The sequence below is a fragment of the Rhinoraja longicauda genome, chromosome 17 (genome assembly GCF_053455715.1).
Source record: "Rhinoraja longicauda isolate Sanriku21f chromosome 17, sRhiLon1.1, whole genome shotgun sequence".
NCBI lineage: Eukaryota > Metazoa > Chordata > Chondrichthyes > Rajiformes > Arhynchobatidae > Rhinoraja > Rhinoraja longicauda.
Window position 1 is genome coordinate 29544889 of NC_135969.1, and position 23235 is coordinate 29568123.

Consider the following 23235-nt stretch of genomic DNA (forward strand, 5'->3'; position numbering starts at 1 on the left):
CTACTTCACTTGTGAGGAGTTGGACAGGACCGACCGGTTACTCGGCTGCGCCCCGCTTCCTTCGCACATGCGCACTCGCTCCACCCGGCGCGCAGCGACAGCAGCGGGCGTCCGACCTTCTCACTGGCAAAAGGAAGGGGGTGACTCGCTCTCCAATTAGTCGGCTTTCAACACATAATAAATAACTTACAGACTTACAAAACCAGTAAAGCATATAATATCAACGGTCATATTAGTTTTAAATGAAATATCCGGTACAAAGCTCAGGATTTGATTTGTAGGTGTGCAGTGTTGTTCTGTGTTCTCCCCGCGCCGGCTGCTTGGTATCCCCCGCGGCAGTGGCAGCGGTAGCAGCGCCGGACGGCTCCAGCTCCAGCTCCAGGGGGCCGGGCAGTAACCATGGAAACGATGGGCTCGGAGGTAAGGGAGAAGCGCCCGAGAGGAGACCTTAGCTCTGCACGGAGTAGCGTTTAGGTCGTGCGGGGGAGGTGCCGCCTATCGTTACCCCACTCCGCCCCCGGGATTGAGTGCGGAGGGGGACCTGGGGCGTCGCCTCCCGGCTGTAGTTGGCGCCGGGGCCCTGATCGTAAGGTTAGAAAGTGATAGGAGCAGAAATAAGGCATTCGGCCCATCAATTCTACTCCGCCATTTAGTCATGGCTGATCTACCTCTCCCTCCCTAACCCCATTCTCCTGCCTTCTCCCCATAACCCCTGCCCTGACACCTGTACTGATCCTCGGGGCACTGCCACTGGAAACTGGGGCCCGGCCGTGGGCTTTTGTGCCTCTCGCCGGTTCCCAGTGGGACTTTCTCTACCCAATCCTCCCGTTTTGGCTTCAATACAATACAATACAATACAATATATCTTTATTGTCATTGTACAGGGGTACAACGAGATTGGGAATGCGCCTTCCATACGATGCAATAAATTAATTAGCTAATCAGTATAAATTTATACAACCCAGTGAAACAAAATTGGAAACAGTTTTAAACAGTACAAAGTTCAAGTAGGTCTGGGTTCATTGCCACCTGTTGCTTCCTTACTTTGAAGGACATGCAATTTCAATCTGTGCCGCTCTCAACATGGCTTCCTGCAGGTGTCCTTTCACCCCCTCCAAATTGTTTTGAACAACATTCATGTTTCTCCAACTTTAGTGAAAAGAATTGATTTATGACCAAGGTTGTTGCTCCTTGCAAACTGTGGAGTGGATTGCTGTGTCACCGGGGACAATGTTTTACGGAAGTATTCTTCTAATGTTCTGTATTAAAAGTATTTTCGGCAAGGAAAAATTGGGCCGAAGGGCCTATTTCAATGGACAATAGGTGCAGGAGTAGGCCCTTTGAGCCAGCACCACCATTCAATGGGATCATGGCTGATCATTCTCAATCAGTACCCCGTTCCTGCCTTCTCCCCAGACCCCCTGACTCCGCTATCCTAAAGAGCTCTATCTAGGTCTCTCTTGAAAACATCCAGAGATGCTTTTCGATGTTGTATGACTATTTCATTGTTTGTTCAATCCATTGAATTCTCCCAGGATGCTGAATTACATTAAGAAAATGTATGGTCTTGCTCCCTAAATAAAAATTGCAATATCTGTTTATTTGCATTTAAATTGAAGGAAGGGGGGGGGGGGTTGAGTCACATTTAGGTGATCTTCATAAATGTTTACCCACCTAAATTATGCACAATTATGGAAGAGGTATGCACAAAACTTTTGGGTTTGTGAAGGGGACAATTTCAGAAGCATATGGACAATCTAAGAATATAGCAGGTGGAATACAAGGTGAAAGAATATATTCTTTGAGGTACAAAACAGTGCAGAGTTTTTTTTTAACACTGATTGGAGAATGCTAATGTTGAGAATCACTGAAAGGTAACGTACAACTGGACTGAAATGAGGAGAAATATCTTTCAGAAGATGGTGAACCTTTGGAAGTCTATGTATAGGTTCAGTCACTACTATTCAAAACAAATATCTTTAGATTTCTCAATATTTATCAAAGGGTAAAGGAAATGTTTTGGAGAAGGTGAACTGAGATGGAAGGTCAGCCATGAATGACAGGACATGTTTGAAAGGCCAGATATCCTAGTCATTTGTAGAAGCAAGGAACACCTGATGCTGGTTTACCAAAAAATACATAAATTAATAAACAGCTGGTTAGGAAGCATCCCTGGAGAACACGGAGAATGACTGGTCTCCGCAGACCTTACCTATCCATTTTGTCCAGAAATGCTGCGTGACCCTCTGAATTACTCCAGCATTTGGTGTCTTTTTAGCCTAGTCATTTCCAAGCTCTTTGAAAAATCAACAAGTAGTCCTGCTATAATATTTCCACATTACAAATTGAAAATAACTTGATTGATGAATTAAGGAACACTATCTGCAGGCCATATTTTGATCCAACTAGAGAACCATTTTATAGTTACAATCGAAATTGTCAAGCAGAAAAATGCTGTCCTCCACAAAAAAGTCTTGGGAAATAATTACCTTCTAGCAGTAATCAGACACCTTTGTCTCTTCAGAACAATATCTCAGATTCACCACAGGTAGTAATCAACACGTGTGCAATGATACACTTTTAAACAATGTAACATGCAGCCTTAGCAAAAATAAATGTGTAGGTGGTATAAAAAGGCCTTTATTTTTGAAAATCATGTGGGTGAGGAAAAAAACTGTCTTTGCAAGTTTGAAACACTGGTTCCTAACCACATGTTTCCCCATTGTTTTTGTAATACAATATCTTATAATGCCAAGTTTCTTAAGAATGCTTAGGAATTGCAGGTGCCCTCGCTGAGATATATGAAACATTAAATACCGGTGAGGTGGCAAAAGACTGGAGAATGGTTAATGTGGCATTATTCTTGAAGGGCTGCAAGGATGCCTGGGAACGATAGACCAGTGAGCCTAACATTTGTGGTAGACTAGTTACTGCAGGGTATTCTAATGTAGTAGTTATATATGCAACTAGATCTTATTTTAGCAAGTACATTTTTCTTGTGAATTTCTAATCTTGTATGATAGTCATAGATATTACAGCATAGTGCTGATTTTTGAAATAGTACTGAATATGTATCACATTTTATTTACTTTCAAATTATCCTTTTACTCATCCCAGTACTCAACTACGCAAAGTAAAGGTGACTCATCTTTCGAGTATTCCCTCCTGAAATCAAATAATTTCAATTTTACTGGGATTCCGTAATCATATGTTACCTTAACTTAAAGTAAAGCTATTTTATAACCTCTGGAATTCAGCTTTCTGCAACCTTAGACTAAGATCCTTCAAAACCCAAATTAAATGTTGGTGAGTCAGGACCACTCGAGAGTACTGATGTAAATGTATATTTCAAAATCCCCCTTCAGCACGCACAAAACATCTTCTGCCTTGGAGGAACACTCCTCCAAATACAAAACTCTGTAATTGAGATATTTTCCACTCGGGCGCTGCTAGACTAGCTTATTCTCTTGCTGAACCCAAATTTACCTGCAGCTCTTTCTGCTCATAGATTGGAATCTAATTGGCATCTGAAAAGTCAGAATTTCAATTTGAGAAGTGAGAATACAATTCAGGAACCAAAGTAGGTGAGCTCAGAAAAGCCTTTACCAGCAAAAGCTAGATTTCTTAAAATATGAATATTCAGCAGCATTGCTGTGCTGAAAACAAGTCTTTTGGAATTTAATGGCTGAATACATAATCTTGAAGAAAAAAAATATCTCCCACAGCATTGCTGATAACAAGCACAGCAAGAACAGCCGTTTATTGAAGAGTGCCTCGATGTGCTGTAGCTGCAAGAGATAGCACATTGGCTACAGGGGATGCCATCGACACTGCTCTTCACACTGCACTGACCCACCTTGAACACCAGGGGAGCTATGTGAGGATGCTCTTTCTCGACTTCAGCTCTGCCTTTAACACGGTCATCCCGAGCAGACTGGTCACCAAACTTTCCGACCTTGGATTTTCCCTAACCATCTGCAAATGGATCAAGGACTTCCTGACCAACCGCCCCCAGACAGTCAAAATAGGCCCTCACCTCTCCTCCACCATTACACTGAGCACCGGCTCACCACAGGGCTGTGTGTTGAGCCCCATCCTTTACTCCCTCTACACTCACGACTGCGCCCCCACCCATCCCACCAACACCATCATCAAGTTCGCGGATGACACGACTGTGGTTGGACTTATCTCAGAAGGAGATGAGACAGCCTATAGGGATGAAATCCAAAGGCTGGCAGCATGGTGTTCAGTGAACAATCTGGTCCTGAACTCCTCCAAAACAAAGGAACTTATAATTGACTTTAGAAAAACCAGTGGAGATTATGACCCACTCTACATCAATGGGGTCTGCGTGGAAAGGGTACCAGCTTTCAGGTTCCTGGGTACGCACATCGCAGAGGATCTCACCTGGTCTACCAACACCATCACCACAGTAAAGAAGGCACAGCAGAGACTCCACTTCCTGAGGATCCTCAGGAAAACCAACCTGCAGGAGAAGCTCATGTTGTCCTTCTATCGCTGCTCCATCGAGAGTGTGCTGGCATACTGTATAACCACATGGTATGCCAGCTGCTCAGAAAAGGACAGGAAGGCCCTTCAGAGGGTCATCACGACGGCCCAGAAAATCATCGGCTGCTCACTGCCCTCCCTGGAGCACCTGTTCAGCCTGCGCTGCCTCAGTAGAGCAGGCAAAATAATAAAAGATCCATCCCACCCCGGCCACCGTCTGTTTGTTCATCTGCCCTCTGGTCGACGTTTCAGGTCAATCAAATCCCGAACAAACAGACTTAAGAACAGTTTTTACCCCAGGGCCATACGAGAACTGAACACTACCTGTGCACTAGGCAACACCGTTAAAAAATCTTGTACTTAATTTAATTGTATTTATGTATTTATTTGTTTTTGCATTTATTGCATATATGTTTGTACGCACCGTCAGGATTGGCTGTTTTTTAATTTCGTTGTACTCGTTGCAATGACAATAAATGAATATTATTATTATTATTATTATTTCCAGTTCTCCACAGACAGCTGTATCACTGTGCAGATGTGCCCAAATGTATGTCAAAAGTTCCCACCAGGGAGAGAGCGAAAAACTGAAGGGGGAATTGTTCAACATTCAGACTGTGTGTTTCATAATATCTAAATTCAGCATGGTATTGGGTCAAGGACATTCACTTTCATGGCTCAATATGTTCCATGAAAGCGAATTTTAAAAACACACAAGCCGGGCGTGGACCCATTGGGGCCAAAACTCCTGTAATCCTGTGCAACCCTCCATGCAAACCTGTCGTTTGGGCGCGGCAACTCCCGCTGGGTGCAAGCCTCTCCTGCGGGCCCGGCAACCCTCCCCCAACTGACGATCCATGGACCCGTTGCCGGCCAGGGAGTGTCCCCCGTGGCTGTGGGCGGGAGAGGAAAGGGGAAAGGGAGCCACTCACCTCAGCCCCGGGCGGTCATCGCGTCGGCCCAAGCGAGTCGTGGACCCGTTGGGTGGAAACCTCTCCTGCAGCTCGGCGGCAACGGCCATCTTGTTTGACCCTCCGCCGCTGCACTGCACCACAGGAGGAAGGTCAGGAGCGGGGCACGCAGGAACGGGCGCTGGTCCTCCCGGGCGGGGAGGGGGGGGCGGCTGTTGAGTGCATTTATTAAAGCTTATTAAGTTAATTGATTTTAAATTGTACCAAAACGTGATCAATTGAGACCGCTGGGGAATGGTGGGCGTTAAATTGTTGTGCTGTATTGTACTGTTTTGTCTGTATTTCGGGCACGTACAAATATGCTATATATATATATATATATATATATATACACATACACACATACATACAAGATGAGAGTTTTAGTTATATCGAAGATAGATAGATAGATAAGATAGACAGATGAGGGATAGTCAGCATGGTTTTGAACGTGGGAGATCGTTTCATGTATTTGAATTTTTTGAAGATGTAACCATAAGGGATGGTATGGGCGGAATTGTAGACGTCGTATGAATTTCAGCGAGGCATTTAATAAGGTTTTGTATGGTAGGCTGCTCTGGAAGGTGAGATTGTATGGGATCAAGGAAGAGCTGGCTGACTGGATTGAAAATTGGCATCATGGAAGGAAGCAGAGGATGCTGGTGGAAGGTTCTTTTTTGGACTGGAGGCCTGTGACTAGTGGTGTGCCTTGGGATTTAGTGCTGTTATGGTTTATATCAACAATTTGCATGAGAATGTACAAGACAGTAAATTTGCAGATGACACTAAAGTGGGTGGTATTGTAGATAACTAAGATGGTCATCAAAAATTGATCATCTTGATCAGTTGGGCAAGTGGGCTAAGGAATGGTTAATGGAGTTTATTGCAGATAAGTGCGAGTCATTGGATTTTGGGAATTCAAACGAGGGCAGGATCTTCACAGTGAATGTCAGGGCTCTGGGGAGTGTTGTAAAGTAGAGGGATCTAGTGTGCAGTTACATAGTTGAAAGTAGATAGGGTGGTCACAAGCAGATAGGGTGGTCAAGAAGGCTTTTAGCACATTGGCCTTCAATGGCCAGGGTATTCAGTATGGAAATAGGGATGTTATATTACAGTTTTATAAGATGTTGGTGAGACTACATTTAGAGTATTGAAAATCTACTGGTCTAGTCCTACCAAAATCCACAGGATGCCAGATTATCAGAGTCTTAAAGGTGGTGTAAATTGATTATGAATCAGATTGACAAATGTGTTACATGTGCCAGAAGATTAAAAAGTTTATGATAAGTTGACACACCTTTAATTAGTCAAGAGGATCTGGAAAGTAAAACCGGTCACAAACTACCTATTAAAAATTCATAATTTTAATCATTTTATAAAATTCCCTTTATCCTATCTTAATTGGATCAGATGATTACTTTAAAAAAATGGATGAGGTAAAAAAAAAGGCACAAGAGACTGTGGATGCTGGAATCTTGAGTAAAATAAAACGCTGGAGGAACTCTGCGTCGGGCAGCATCTGAGGAGGGAAATTAACAGACGACTTTTTGAATCAGGAACTTTGTCAGTCTTCTATCCATTTTTCACCACGCATGTTGTCTGACTCGCTAATTGCCTCCAGAAGTTTGTTTTTTTGAAAGAAAGAAAGTCAGGAACCATTTATTATAGTGAACTTTTCAATATAAATGCCAAGAAAGTACCTAAATTAATCAAGTGTTAGAGTAATATAGCAAGATTGAAATAAATGTGTTTTGGTCATCCTGCTGCAGGAAAGATGTTGTGAAGCTGGAAAGAGTGCAGAGAAGATTTACAAGGATGTTGTCAGGACTTGAGGGCCTGAACTAAAGTGAGAGGTTGGAAGGCTAGGACTTTACTCCTTGGAGTGCAGGAGGATGAGGGGTGATCTTATGGAGCTGTATAAGATCATGAAGGGAATAGATAGAGTAGCTGTACAGAGTCTTTTACCCAGAGTCTGGAAATTAACCAGAGGACACAGGTTTAAGAGAGGAAAGATTTAACAAGAACCTGAGGAGCAACCTTTTCACATATATGAACGTATATGCAACGACCTACCAGAGGAGATGTGTAGGGAAAAACAGGAGCAGCATCTCATATTTCGCTAGGGCAGTTTACATCCCAGCGGTATGAGCATTGACTTCTCCCACTTCAGGTAGTCCCTGCTTCTTCAGCCTGAAGAAGGGTCTCGACCCGAAACGTCACCCATTCCTTCTCTCCCGAGATGCTGCCTGACCTGAGTTACTCCAGCATTTTGTGAATAGTCCCTGCTTCCTCTCTCTATCCCCCCCTTCCCAGTTCTCCCACTATTCTTCCTGTCTCCGACTACGTCCTATCTTTGTCCCGCCCCCTCCCCTAACATCAGTCTGAAGAAGGGTCTCAACCCAAAACGTCACCCATTCCTTCTCTCCCGAGGTGCTGCCTGACCCGCTGAGTTACTCCAGCATTTTGTGTCTACCAGAGGAGATAGTTGAAGCACGTACTATAACAACGTTTAAAAAGCGTAGGAAAGAACCGCAGATGCTGGTTTAAATCCTCTCCAGAGATGCTGCCTGTCCCGCTGAGTTACTCCAGCATTTTGTGTCTACCAACATTTAAAAGGCATTTGGTCAGGTATTTTCCAGAAATATCTGTTGTTACTCCAACACACGTTTATCTCACTTGTTTTACTTGAAATATTACACAGTAATATAACACACTTTCTAGTGACTCCGGTGTTTTTAAAGTGAACAGGAAATATACAAGCACCCTGGCTGAACCCAACTGAACTTTCCTGACACCTGGTGTACAAAACCCCTACCCCAGCTCCGGTTGTGTACCCAGCCCACAGTTTAGATCAGTCTGAAGAAGGGTTTTGTCCCGAAACGTCACCCATTCCTTCTCTCCAGAGATGCTGCCTGACCCGCTGAGTTACTCCAGCAGTTTTTGTCTACCCACAGTTTAGACTCTGGTCCTGGCTGTAAAGGTAGGCCTGGGGCTCAGTCCACACATGTAGAATCACTCTGGCCTCTGGCACACACTCCACACAAATGATGAACCAGATGCCGAACAGTCTGATGCCAATTCCTTGGAGATATAAATGTGTAACTTTCCATTGAATGTTTGCATGGTGCACAAAGTGCTGGAGTAACTCAGCAGGACTGGCAGCATCTCTGGAGAGAAGGAATAGGTGCACATTTGATATTTTGCTTGGGATGAGTTGAAATAAATGTGGTAAACAAGATGTTTGCTATTTATGAATTACTGCAACAAGTCTATTGTGTTTTCACTGCAAAAATTACATTGAGACTGAAGAAATATGCATTAGCTTCATTTCATCCCTGTTAACATCTTTAAATGCACGATGAAATATTAAACAAGACGTGTGCAATCCCCTCCAAAGAAGTACATCTGATAATGTAGCACTTCCTTAGTATTGCACTAACGTAGACCTAAACTGCCCTCAATTCTGTAAAGATGCCTAGATTGTTTGGCTCAACATAGTGTAACAAACTGAGACACTCTGAAGGTGAGGAATTAAAATGATAATTATGTTAGTAAGGAAGAGCCAACCTCGACAAGTTTAATTTTTATATAAATACGCCTTATGCCACATATAAGTCAAAACAAATGCTGGACAACCTGTTTAAGGAAGTTCTTCTGATCTGTACTTAATTCCATTATTGAGACATAATCTCTTTTTGTAACAAAGGTGATTACGGATTCCAAGGAGATTGCTGAGATCTACAAAGAGTTGAGCAAATTCCCATCACTGTCAAAAGCTACCATTGGACCAGAGGTCATTTCTCAGTATGGCGGAAAACACTGCAACATCTATACAGGTAACTGGACCAAAGATATAAAAACAAAAATTAATGCAAAAAACTCAGCAAGTCAGGCAGCATCTATGGAAAGAGAAACAGAATTAATGTTTTGGTTTGAAGATCCTTAGTCAGAATTGGGAAAGAGAGCAACAATTTTTTTTCAAATTGCTAAGAGATTGTGTGAAGATGGCTGGAACAAAGTATGTATCTTTGATAAGATAAGGCCAAGGTTCCCATGAGGATAAATTGTAATTGGAATTATTTGGTTGATGGGTTAATAGGGGCAGTTAGTGATAAAGAATTAGAACAAAATAACATAAAATATAACAATTGCGCAATTCTTCTTTAAAGAATAAACAGGTTCACTTAACAAAGTAAATTATTTGTCTCCTAATTAATTTCTGAATGTATCACAATGACAGGCCATACACCTGTTTTCCATCTATCCAGCCATCTCTACTTAACTATGCAGAGTAAAACTCTGATAATCCTCTATCTGACCATTATGAAATCCTGATGGGTTGGCACCTGGGTTAATGACTAATGTTTGCCACACTTCCCTGAAGCTCGTTGGGATCATTGGAAATTTTACTACACTACGGTGTAATATCTTTTTAAAAAATCAAGTGATTTAAAAATATGTGGGGGTAGTAATGGAATAACATCCTTTATTGGATGTTTACGGATCCGATAAATATTGTTATTATCCATTATTGGATTAAAAATCTGCCAGTCCAACACCACCAAAGCCCTCAGCATGTCAGAATATTGGTGTTTTACTGAACTTTTAAGTAAATATGCAAAATGTTTTAAACTCTGTTGGAGAATTGAAAAACTGTTAAAAGTCCCAGCTTTTAGAATTGTCAAAATTAAATGGAGGGCTTTGCAGAACAATTTTAGGAGAGGAATTTCATCACCGCAAAACTGGAATATCATCATTGTACCTTCCTATTGCTCAGACAAATCACAAGTCTGTGATGTTTCAGGTCAATGAGACTGGCTCTACACATCAGGACGAAGGAGGAATTTGTTCAGAGGAAGTCATGATTGGCAACACTGGTTGACTGTTTCATCAAGATCTGCCTTCTGTTGACCAAACTTGGGCTTTTTGACCTTCTGATTGGACTTGCACCGAACATTCAGTGGAGAGATTTAAAGAAATGTTATTTTTTCAGAATGGTCTCAGAGGGATTTGGAGAGAGCGGAGCGGATCAAATTCTGCCGACAATATATCATGTTCTATGATGACGATTCCATTGTATATACCGGCCCTTCTGGAAATTGCACAGAACTACAAGGCGAGTGAGTAGAGCATTTTACATACTGTATTTGCTCCATTGTACAAATTTCTTTGATAGGTCAGTGAATATTTGAGCCATAATGTTCAAACCTGTCCATTTAAATTAACTGGCTATAATGGTTTTAAAAGCACAATTTAAATGTTAGTAGCTGGGGAAAGTAGATAATCATGTTAAAAGATAAGGCCAGGACTTGTTAAGTTCAAAATCATTTATGGTTAAATCGCAAATGATGCTTTTAAAATAATAAAAAGAATGGTGAAATAAGTGTTCTCAAATTTGAGACATTTAATGTGCTTTATGTTTATAAAGCAAATTTCTTTCCTCTGAATTACTTGCATATGGTGACCATATGCATCAATCACAAAAACACAGCAGTTAATGGAAATTAAACGGGCATATTGTCAATTATTCTTCACAGTTTCTTGCCTTATTTAAGATGAGGTTTGTTTTTTGCTGAAAGACCAACTGATTAAGGTAGTAGAGGATCCATGTGAAACTGCACACCAGAAAGCTTGCATTTCACTGGTGGTTCCATATAGTAGCATTCTCCTCGCAGATCAGATTATTCTTGACCTATGTGCCTGTACATTGTAATGAGGGTGACAGAAATGAGCTGGAATTTGCATGTTGAAACATGTCAGCAAACACTGTCACTCTCCTCTAACCTCCCCCCCCCCCCCCCCCCCCGCTTCCGATGGACTCTGTCCGGAATCTCAGCGCTCAAGTGCCCTAAGGACTTCAGATTTACCTTTAGGCCTGGGAAGGTTGAGTGCATTGCCAATTTGGAAAGATGTACAGATTTTTTAAATAGTTTTCTTTGCTTTACTTTATTACTTATTTATTATGATTCTGAAGGAGGCTATTGGCCCATCAGATCCCTGCCAGCTCACAGCAGTGCAAACCCATTGGTGCCATATCCCCTCTTTATTTCCCTGTAACTCTTCTCCAATACTCATCAACTCACCTGATTCTTTTGGCTTTATTTTCCATAATGAATAACTTACTAACGCATCTTTGGGTAATGGGAAGAAACCAAATGAGCTGGTGAAAGCCCACATGGTCAATTGCAGTGCATACAAACTCCATGCACACAGCAATTGAAATAGAATTGATCCTAGCTCCCAGGGAGTGTGAGGCAGCATTGATTTAAACATTCTTCAATGACCATCAACAGCAGGGCGGCATGATGGCAGAGGTGCTGCCTTACAGCGCTTGCAGTGCCAGAGACCCGTGTTTGATTCGGACTACGGGTGCTGTTGGTAAGGAGTTTGTGCGTTCTCCCCGTGACCACGTGGGTTTTCTCCGAGATCTTCGGTTTCCTCCCACACTCCAAAGACGTACAGGTGTGTAGGTTAAATGGCTCGGTGTAAGTGTAAATTGGCTCTAGTGTGTGCAGGATAGTGTTAATATGCGGGGATTATCGATGAAGTTTGCTAAGTTATGTAGAAATAAATGAACGTAAAAGGCATTTTCCTAGAATTAGAATATTGCTAGTAAAGCAAAATAATGTATTCACTGGAATAGGTGAGTTAGCTGTTAAATGTAATATGTTTGTATTGCAACATTTTCTTTTCTACCAATGATCTTTCCTGACTAAATTACATGTCACTGGACTTCTTCATATCCTTTAAGAGACCATGTTTGCAGGGGCTTGTGCAAAACCAACGAAGAACAGTAGTGTTTCTTGAAAACTTGGAGCTATTTTGAACTAACTTTTTAAATCTGTGGCTAATATTTTTGTTCACATGATGGTAATATTGCCACCTCCTCGGTAGCATTCAAGCTCTCCTCTAAGAATTAAGCGTGTTGCAATGTGGAATGTTGCAATGCCAGTTATTTGCTTCTGGATAAGACTTCAAAATGGTAGGCATGCCTGTCAGCCCGAGAGTAAAAATCCTGTGATTTTCCTTATGATTCCAACATCAAATTTGTGTCTCCTGCCTGCTATCTTATTGTGACTCATGCACAAGAACACCTAGATTCCACCGAACTTCACTCAGTCACCTCTCTCCATTATGTATTATTTATTTCTCGACCAGTAAAATCAAAATAAACTAATTTAATGGGTGTTTGTGGTCTCTTGCTATTATTTAATGAACTGTGACTACACTCAAAATTAATTACAGTGGTATATTTTCTAACTTTTACTGCAAAGTTACTATTCTTCATTTTGTAGGCTGTTGAGCAAAGAGTCTCCATCTGGATATTTGAAGGCTGTACTTCGGGAACACACAAACAAAAAAGGAGAGGAAAAACAATTTCTTGAGGTAAGTTATGGCCAATATGGGCCATATGCAGGCAGGTGGGACAAAGGGGTCCAAATATGAAAACTTTCTCACATATCTGTTGTGGTAATACAAATGTGTAGGAAGGAACTGCAGATGCTGGTTTATACCAAAGATAGACACAAAGTGCTGGAGTAACTCAGCATGCTCTTTAAGCTATCTTTGTTTCATAATTGACCATCACTCACTCTGAACTGTGATGTTTCATGTTGCTACAAGGTCTTTTATGAATCTGTGGTTTCTTGTCAATGAATGTTGTTTCTTTGTCATTGCTATTTTCCTTCCTTGAAATCAGTAATGATAGAGTTTTCAGGAGGACATCTGCATAAACGAACAAATGGTCCATTTTTTTCCAATGATCGTCCCTTTGCAAATAAAGAACTTCTTCCCAAAATACCCAGTCCAAATATAGTATAATCTACAAGATTTGGGATCTTCATAGATAATTGATTGTATTCTATTTTGACTGTAAATTATGTGTGGAGTGGTTGGAACACCATATTCCTGTGAATTAAATCATTATAGACAAAAGAAGTGGGAATAAGTGCTGTTATCACAATTCTGCCTGGAAATTAAATCCTAGAAAAAAAGTGCTATGTAATTGAATTTCTTGGGACAAACGCCCTGAGATTTCCAGTGAAATTCTTATCTCATGACTGTTTCTAAATGGTTTGCTTTAGTATTATTTTGAAAATTTTATAAGTCTGTTTAACTATAGAAATTATTCCACCCATGCACTGATGTTGGATTCAATATTTAATTTACCAGTAATTATAGAGCTTCAGTGGATATGTGATCTTGTCCTTTATTATGTATGTTTACTCTTGCTGATTGCATTACAGATCTGGAATAAAAACTCTAAGGAAAAGAGCATAAATCTGACTGCACTCAACAAGCATGGCAAGGTTTATGAAGATGGTATGAATAGTTTTTATTCTGAAATTAAATTATTATTTTATTATAAGATCAGTGTATATCTTTTGTATTTGAACTAACTGAGGAATGGAATATTTCCCTACCCCCCGCCCCCCCCCCATTATATTCACCAAAATGGTTTAGTCACGGCGAATTAAAATCGTGGGCAAAAGCCAATGGTGGGGGGGGGAGAAGTAAGAAAGAGAAAATGGGCCATATTTTCAATGATGTTTAGTTTGCAACTAATAGACTTCTGCCTAAATGTATGTACATTTTAGTATTGAAATCCAAACAAATGTTATATGCAAGATTTGATATCATTGTATAAACTTGAAAATTATTTGGCCTTTATTTTGATTGTACATGTGGGTGGAGGAGTTGGTTAAAGATTCTAAAAGGTAGGAATAAATGGGTCTTTTTGCTAGTTTGTTATTGAGAGCCAGTCACATGGATCAGTATTGAGCTATTTTTCATGCACCTGACTATGGAAATCCAAAAGTTATTGTTATCTGTTCCTTATGGGCAACCAGCTTTACTCCACTGCAATGCTCCTCACAGAGTCCAAAGTGGGATCAAAAAAACTTGGCAAAATGTGAATTTTCAGGTTTTGAGTAGATTCAAGACTGAAACTGACCGTTTTTGCTCACTGAAATAATTGAGAAATCTGGCTTAAAAGTTGACTAGATACTGGTAAGTCAAATCATATTGAATGGCAGAGCAGACTTAGAACATACAACAGTATAGCACAGGAATGGGCCCTTCAGTCCACAATGTTTCTGTCGAACATGATGCCATGTTAAACTGATCTCATCTGCCTGTACATGATCCATATCCCTCTATTCTCTACACTTCCATGTGCCAATCTAAAAGCCTCTTAAATGCCACTATCATATCTGTCTCCACCACCACTCCTGGCATTGCGGCCCAGGCCCCCACCAAGCACAGTGTAAAAAAAAACTTGCCTCGCACATCTCCATTAAACCTTCCCCCTCTCACTTTATCGCTATGCCTCTGGTGTTGGACATTTGTACCCTGGGAAAAAGGTTCTGACTGTCTACCCTATTTATGCCACTCATCATTTTGTATACTTCTATCATGCCTTCCCTCAACCTCCTACGTTCCAGAGAAAATAATTCATGTCTATCCAATCTCTCCCTGTAGCTGAAACCCTCTAATCCAGGCACCATTCTGGTAAATCACCGTTGCCCCCTCTCCTAAGCTTCCACATTTTTCCCGTAATAGGGCCACCAGAACTGCACGCAATTCTCTAAATGCAGCCTAGCCAAAGTCCTATAGAGCTGCATCATGACTTTCTGACTCTTATATTCAATGCCCCTAGCAATGAAGGCAAGCATACCATACACCTTGAGGAATCATTTCTCCTCTTCTATGTCATATGCTGTTAACACTTTAAAAAAACTTATTACATTCTTTAATATTATTGTGTTAATTTTTTTTCTCTCCTCAGATCAATTTGGTTGTCTTGTGTGGTCTCACTCAGAGACTCACATCCTGTATATTGCTGAAAAGAAAAGACCTAAAACTGAATCCTTCTTCCAAACTAAGTCGCAAATTGCTATGACTGAGGAGGATGAGGACAGCATCAAATTAGATAAACAGGAGAAGCCTGTGAAAGTAATCCTATTCTCTGTTGGCATCCTCTACAGTATCTATTTGCTCTACCTTGAAAGATTAGCATATAAATACCAATTTAACCAATTTAATTGTAAAGTTTCTGGTTTTAAAGTAGTATTGTGCTTTGGACCTCAATGTATTAGGTTTAGACCACTTTGGAGAAAAATAAATGATTCATATATGATTAACATTTTTTGGAGGCTATGCACATCTGTCAGCAATGTTTTAATTAATCGCTGCTTACTTTGCAGGGAGATGATTTTGTGTACTGGGAGGACTGGGGAGAAACATTAACGCAAAAGACCACACCTGCATTGTGCGTTCTGGATATTGAAAGTAATAACATCTCCGTTCTGGAAGGGATTCCTGACCACCTTTCTCCAGGGCAGGTTTGTTTCTTTTTCATTTCAGAGACCTCTGAGTATGTACACTGAATCATTTTTAGCCCCCTATCTTTTGAGTTATGGTCTATATGCGATTTCAGTTCCTGATTTAAATTTCCTTAAAATGCAAACATCAACAGTGAATTGTGTTTTCTTCACACTTTTTAATTTGGCAGACATGAAACTTATCACTTAGTGCTCTTATTGAATGGTGGAACAAAAACTTGGGTTAATTGCCGACTTTGGATTTTATTATTTATGTTTCTATATTATACATGAAAAAAAGTTCAGTCGAAAATGAGTTTGACTAGTTCTTGCCAATTTGCATCGAAAGCCTTTACATATTTGAATTATGGAAACTAATTTCAATGTAAAATTTGTGAATATGGGTGGGATGTCTGCTGTCTTTTGGATGCAATTTTAACGCATGTGATGTAGATTTTAGCTGTGTTTTTAAACACCTTGAACCTGACGCTTCTGTGGTTTTTATTGTTTTTATCCAAATTTTCAATTTATCAAAATGCTCTGTTCTGACTGCTCACACTATATTGGAAAGAAAAACATCTATTTAAAAAATGCAGGTTTTATCTTTGCTTCCACCTTCCCCCACCCACTCCTTATTTGTATTTCAGGCATTTTGGGCTCCCAATGACACAGGCATCATATTTATTGGATGGGATCATGAACCTCAACGATTGGGTCTCGTGTACTGCACCAATAGAAAGTGAGTATGTAAAATCATTGAATATAGCTAATCGAAGATAACATACCCGGAATGCCTGTAAACTGCTGAGAACACATAGTATCCACTTATTTTTCTAGATCTTTGTTGAGTTTTATGTATTCTTGATGGGACATCAGTTGGAATGCTGAAATTAAGCTTGGTCTCTCATGTCAGAAATATTAGGTTTCATGTTCCTGATTTACTCTCAAGGGACCTTCTGTGGAAAAGTGTCCTCCAGCCAAATAAAATCAAGGACCAGCCATTTGGACAAAAAATTTGGAGGACACTGATGATATAGAACAAGTGAACATGGAACACAACTAAAATGATTACTTAGCTGATTTATACCAGTGTACAGAAATCTTTGGTATTTTTGTTTATTATTATTATTATTTTGATCCAATATTTTAGGTCTGGGCTGTACTATGTGGATCTGACAGGTGGCAACTGTGGTAAGTGAATACAATTATGTGAATTAATGTTATTGCCATCTTCATACTGTTTATAATTCTTTAACTGTTCTGCTAGCATGGAGATTTGGTGTTTGCTTGTAAAGAACCTGGAGCTGAATTGTATTTTCATATGCATAATTTGCATGCCATAATCTGAGGGGCCATAATTGATAAATGTAACTTTGCTGAGGTGAAAAAGAGCTGTGTTTTCTGTGCAGCATTAACAAAGTGAATCTCTACTTACTGTCGTTTAAAAGTGAGTGACATTTCAGAACTAAAGAAATACTAACAAAGTAACATTGTCTAGTGTAAGGGAAAAATGCACCATTAAAAAAGTACAGATTAACAGCCATCTGCCTACCAAAAACCATATTACCTGCTCCTCTCTTCCAAGTTTCTTCTCCCCCGCCCCCCCCTACAATCAGTCTGAAAAAGGGTCCCAACCCAAAGTCACCTATCCATGTTCCCCAGCGAAGCTGTCTAACCCATTGAGTTACTCCAGCACGTGGTCTCTTTTTGTGTTAATTATCTGTTACTTTAGGTTCGTATGGTTTTTGAAGAGATGAGCCCATGCAATCCAATCTGGCAGTTGAAGTTGTAGTGATAGAATATATTGAAAAAAGTGGTACTTTGCATTTTATAGGGACAATTAATCTGTTTAATCAGCCAGTTTAACTGCATTAGAGTTCCCAGCCAGTTTAATTGCAGAGCAAATCTGGTTATGGATGTTGAACAGCCCTCTCAGAAAACGCTTAAGAATCTTTATATTATTTGGGGTATCATCTTCATAGAATACAATGTCATGGAAATAATGCTGTAAATATTCAACTGCTGCAATTGTTTTTAAGGGCTACAAGTTTGGACAAGTGAAATAATTATCGCTGAACATGATCAATAGTTTATAGCATGCCCAGGACATGCTGGGATTTCTAATCTGTCAGTGTCAGCGTATGTAGGGTAGACTTGGATACTCTGTTACTCTCTGTGGAATGACCTCCAACCACATACTCGGGGATGAACTGGTATGCCTATCAAGTTGAATGACATTGTTACTCTGAGCTCTGATGTCGGATCATTCAAGGCAACAGTTGATGTTTACCACTTTTTCCAGTTTGGATCACATCACTGCCTAATGTCACATCTGGTCTCTGCTTAAGGATATGGGAATTAATCTCTCAGCATGTCATGCTGTGTCATCGGTTCATCACTGTGTCATCGGTTCATCACAAGGTCAATTGAGCATGTCAAATATCTTTTATCATGATTATTTCAAAATCCAGGGTGCCAAATACAGAATCAGTGAAACGGGTTACGCACTTTCAAGTCACTGTTGGTACTATCTTTTTTTTAGTGCTCTCCAAGCTGCATGGTGACTTAAAACAGCGGTGGATATATTGCTCCTCACCTACTCGGTCTTGATATGCATCTGTGGAGAAGACATTGGCTCATAAATATGCAAGCACTTGCATGAGTTGCATGCACAGAATTTTCACTGAGATATGCAATCTGGCCCCAATCCCCAATGAAGTGCCATTTCAGTGCATGTTTTCAAGCACACAGTGTATTTTGTATTTTCTGGGTAATATGTTATTAAGTCATTATTAAAATTTTGCAAAATGCATCTACACGCAACAGAATCTGCTTTCCTTTTTTATCAAGACTAAAATGTTTGGGCTTTCTCAGTTAACTAAGGATAACTTGGCCCCCTGACTCTTGTTCACTGTGTGTCTTGTTTTTCCTTTTTCTTTCATGAGATGATGACAGTTATGGCCAATGGACAGAAAAGAAGAGAAAGAGCAACGGCCTAAATAGATTTAGAATTGAAATAGCATTTTGTAATAAATGGAAAACTTGTAGTTTGAATTTCTCAATGTTATTCATATCATATCATATCATATATATATACAGCCGGAAACAGGCCTTTTCGGCCCTCCAAGTCCGTGCCGCCCAGCGATCCCCGTACATTAACACTATCCTACACCCACTAGGGACAATTTTTACATTTTACCCAGCCAATTAACCTACATACCTGTACGTCTTTGGAGTGTGGGAGGAAACCGAAGATCTCGGAGAAAACCCACGCAGGTCACGGGGAGAACGTACAAACTCCTTACAGTGCAGCACCCGTAGTCAGGATCGAACCTGAGTCTCCGGCGCTGCATTCGCTGTAAAGCAGCAACTCTACCGCTGTGCTACCGTGCCGCCCTTCTATTACCTTCTATTGATAATTCTGTTGTAACGTCCTCCAATATGCAGTCGTTATAACAATATGCATTTCACAGAAACTTTATAAGGGAAAGATAGTCCTTATCTTGGGAAAAATAAGTCCTTGCATCTTCTTCATTCTGACAATCAGCTGTGAACAATACTAACATATCTCTCACTGTAGATAATGACATCCTGTGTGTGACAGAACCTTTAATTTTGTTAAGGTTTTCCCAAGGGAGGCAGTGGGATAAGTTTTCAGAGAGGCTGTTCCACTATGATCTTGCATTATGGTATTGTGGATCATGGACTTGTAGATGGATAGGGCTGAATGTCCCAGTCTCTGATACATTTCTATGTTGGATGAGGTTCTCCAATGCCTCAGAAAATTTACCTTAATTCTTTATGAAATGCATGTGTTGCTCATGTTTAGATTCTGCTTTCTTTTAATCTCTCCCTCAGTGCAACTTTCATCTCAAGCAAATGCTGTTTGGTCGCCACGACTCAGTCCTGACAAGTGTCGAATTGCCTACTTAGAAGGTGATGCAGGTGGTCCCCACCACCAGTGCTGTAGACTTTGCACGGTTAGTATTTAAATGGAAAATAGGTTACATCAAAGAAAATATTTTCTGAACAAAATCATCCATTCTCAGAAGTTATTAATATGAGCAAAATCAGTGTCACAATTGATATATTTGTTGCAACTTTTAGCCGGTAATTATATGGAGTAAGCAGAATGCAGAGATAACACATAAAAGACCCAATGTAAGTTTAGTTCACGTAGCTAGGAAGCTGAATGCTGATGTTGATTTTTTACCTTTGCATATTTCTGCTTATGCCTATAATTTTGGATGTGTTTTTTCACTGTTCTGTACTGAAGGGACTTTCTCTTTCTCAAAGTTTTCTATTAAAACCAATAGATCTTCAAAATCATTTAGTAAATGAGAACTTATTAATCAAGTATAAGACAATAACTGCAGATGCTGGTACAAATCGAAGGTATTTATTCACAAAATGCTGGAGTAACTCAGCAGATCAGGCAGCATCTCAGGAGAGAAGGAATGGGTGACGTTTCGGGTCGAGACCCTTCTTCAGATTGATGTTGGGGGGGCGGGACAAAGGAAGTATATAGGTGGAGACAGGAAGATAGAGGGAGATAGGGGGAGGGGGGAAGAGAGGGACAGAGGAACTATCTAAAGTGTTCATACCACTGGGCTGCAAGCTGCCCAGGCGAAATATGAGGTGCTGTTCCTCCAATTTCCGGTGGGCCTCACTATGGCACTCGAGGAGGCCCATGACAGAAAGGTCAGACTGGGAATGGGAGGGGGAGTTGAAGTGCTCGGCCACCGGGAGACCAGTTTGGCCGATGCGGACCGAGCGCAGGTGTTGAGCGAAGCGATCGCCGAGCCTGCACTTGGTTTCGCCGATGTAAATAAGTTGACATCTGGAGCAGCGGATGCAATAGATGAGGTTGGAGGAGGTGCAGGTGAACCTCTGTCTCACCTGGAAAGACTGTTTGGGTCCTTGGATGGAGTTGAGGGGGGAGGTAAAGGGACAGGTGTTGCATCTCGTGCGGTTGCAGGGGAAAGTGCCCGGAGATGGGGTGGTTTGGGTAGGAAGGGACGAGTGGACCAGGGAGTTACGGAGGGAAAGACTATTTTTGTGCAGCCATTCCCATCTTAATTGTGCGTTTGCTTGCAGGCAGTTCCAGTAGGTTAAAAACAATCGAATATTTGAACAACCCATTTTAAACTTGCTCATATAAAGTTTTAATAGTAGGTTAATGGTCAATCAGCTCTCAGAAATCAGGTCATTCATTAACCTTTTGTGCCTCGGATTTATTCTGCTTCTAGGTGCAATTCTCTAGCTGAGTTTTGCAGGACCATGAGTGTCCTAGGAAGTGTGCAATGGTGGATAGAAACATAGAAAAATAGGTGCAGGAGTAGGTAATTCGGCCCTTTGAGCCAGCACCACCATTTAATTTGATCATGGTTGTTCTTCTAAAATCAGTACCCCGTTCTGGATTTTTCCCCATATTCCTAGATTCCTTTAGCCCTAAGAGCTAAATCTAACTCCCGCTTGAAACCATCCAGTGAATTGGCCTCCACTGCCTTCTGTGGCAGAGAATTCCACAGTTTCACAACTCTCTATGTGAAAAAGTTTTTCCTCATCACAATCCTAAATGGCCTACCCCTTATTCATAAATTGTGACCCCCTGGTTCTGGACTCCCCCAACATCGGGAACATTTTTCCTGCATCTAGCTTGTCCAATCTTTTAAGAATTTTATATGTTTCTATAAGATCTCCTCTCACCCTCTTCTAAATTCTTGAATACAAGCCCAGTCGACCCAATCTTTCATCATATGTCACTCCCGCCATCCTGGGAATTAACCTGGTGAACCTACGCTGCACTCCCTCAATAGCAATGATGTCCTTCCTCAAATTAGGAGACCAAAATTGCACACAATACTCCCGGTGTCGTCTCACCAGGGCCATGTACCACTTCAGTAGGACCTCCTTGCTCCTGAACGCAAATCCTCTCGCAATGAAGGCCAACATGCCATTAGCTTTCTTCAATGTCTGCTGTACCTGCATGGTTACTTTCAGTGACTGATCTCGTCTCGTTGCACCTCCCCTTTTCCTAATCTGACACCCTTCAGATAATAATCTGCCTTCCTGTTCTTGCCACCAAAGTGGATAACCTCACATTTATCTGTTAATATACTCCCACTACTGTGTATGACCCATTAGAGAAAGATTTCTAACTTCCCAAGTGAACCTGCTGACCTTTAAATTACAGTCCCCTCCATAATGTCTGGGACATTATTTGCCTCTGTACTCCACAATTTGAGATTTGTTATAGAAAAAAAATCACATTTTATATAGAACTTTGATTATTTGCCTAAGGATTGCTCCTGTTTGCTTTTGGATTGGGTTACGGACAACTCGGATGAAGAACTATGGCAACTGCAGTCACCTAACTGAAGAGTAAAAGGGATTTTATCTTATAGAGTCATATAGCACAGTCCCTTCACGTGGGACTAGTATAAAGGGCCAACTTGCCTATGGCGATGCCCCTTTATACTAATCCCATGTGCCAAGCCTTTGGCCTATTTCCCCTCTAAACTTTCATATCGCTGTCCCTGTCCAAATGTCTTTTACATGTTGTTATAATGCCTGCCTATAACCTGTCTTATTTATGTCAAACATAAAAGCCAATGACTGTAACTAACATTTGTTATTTTTCAGTATGACTGGTACACAAAAGTGACCTCCATTGTGGTGGATATTGTGAATCGGCCAAATGAAGGTAATTAAAACCTCAGCTTATAGATTTAGTGATGTAGCTTGAAGTGTCAAATATTCAGTGAGGTTAGATTTATTTTTAGAAGTTGTTGCATTTCTATTTCCCAGTTTTCTTGCAATTTCCTTTATCTATTCTAGTTGCTGTTAATTCGTGGGATAGAATTCCACATGTAAGCGCAAATAGTTAGAATCAACAATGTGTATTGGACTGACTGTTTTCTTACATAGTCAGAAGTGTGCTAATGATTAAATTGTTTTGCTTCCTAGCCAGAAGAACTGAGGGGTACAGCTGCCTTGTGTAAAATCAATAATGCAAAGGGTGTAAATTAGACACTGGGGCTTCTGGCCTCAATATTTTGTTGTTACGCCGGATGGCACACTTAGCCATTAATCCATCAGTCTTGTGCAATTTCAAATATGGATCACAAGATAGTGATCTGGAGAAGCAAATTGTGCACAATTTACATTTCATTACTGGCATTCCAATAACTCGCAATCTATAATAGTTGCCTATTCCATTTCATTGGAGATGGCTCATATATCAGTCTGGCCGCATAGAGAAAACGTGAAAAAAATGATTTGGATTTTTAAAAAGTTTTTTTAATTAAAAAATAGCTTTTTGATTACAGTGACTTCTAAAAATTAGTCAGGGTGAATTTCAATTTTGACAATCACAATATTCAGTATTTTGGATAACAAAATTAATACATGCAAATTTGTAAAGAATAGCACAATGATTTCCTTGTGTATAA

At 40.6% G+C, this 23235-nt stretch overlaps 1 protein-coding gene across 3 annotated transcripts in view; it reads left to right on the top strand.

Moving 5' to 3' along the window:
- Positions 1-286: 286 nt before the first annotated feature.
- LOC144601910 (acylamino-acid-releasing enzyme-like) overlaps positions 287-23235 on the top strand; it is a 42738-nt gene continuing 19789 nt past the window's right edge. For 2 of the 3 annotated variants that reach the window (XM_078414457.1, XM_078414458.1), the window contains exons 1-11: positions 287-420; positions 9166-9295; positions 10453-10579; positions 12755-12845; positions 13706-13781; positions 15247-15413; positions 15665-15802; positions 16429-16520; positions 16932-16972; positions 19640-19761; positions 22427-22487. In XM_078414457.1, coding sequence (XP_078270583.1) covers positions 400-420; positions 9166-9295; positions 10453-10579; positions 12755-12845; positions 13706-13781; positions 15247-15413; positions 15665-15802; positions 16429-16520; positions 16932-16972; positions 19640-19761; positions 22427-22487 — 1066 coding nt within the window. In that variant the 5' untranslated portion in view covers positions 287-399. Of the gene's footprint in view, positions 421-462; positions 592-9165; positions 9296-10452; positions 10580-12754; positions 12846-13705; positions 13782-15246; positions 15414-15664; positions 15803-16428; positions 16521-16931; positions 16973-19639; positions 19762-22426; positions 22488-23235 lie in introns of those variants that run through there. The other variant, XM_078414459.1, reaches the window with a different exon arrangement.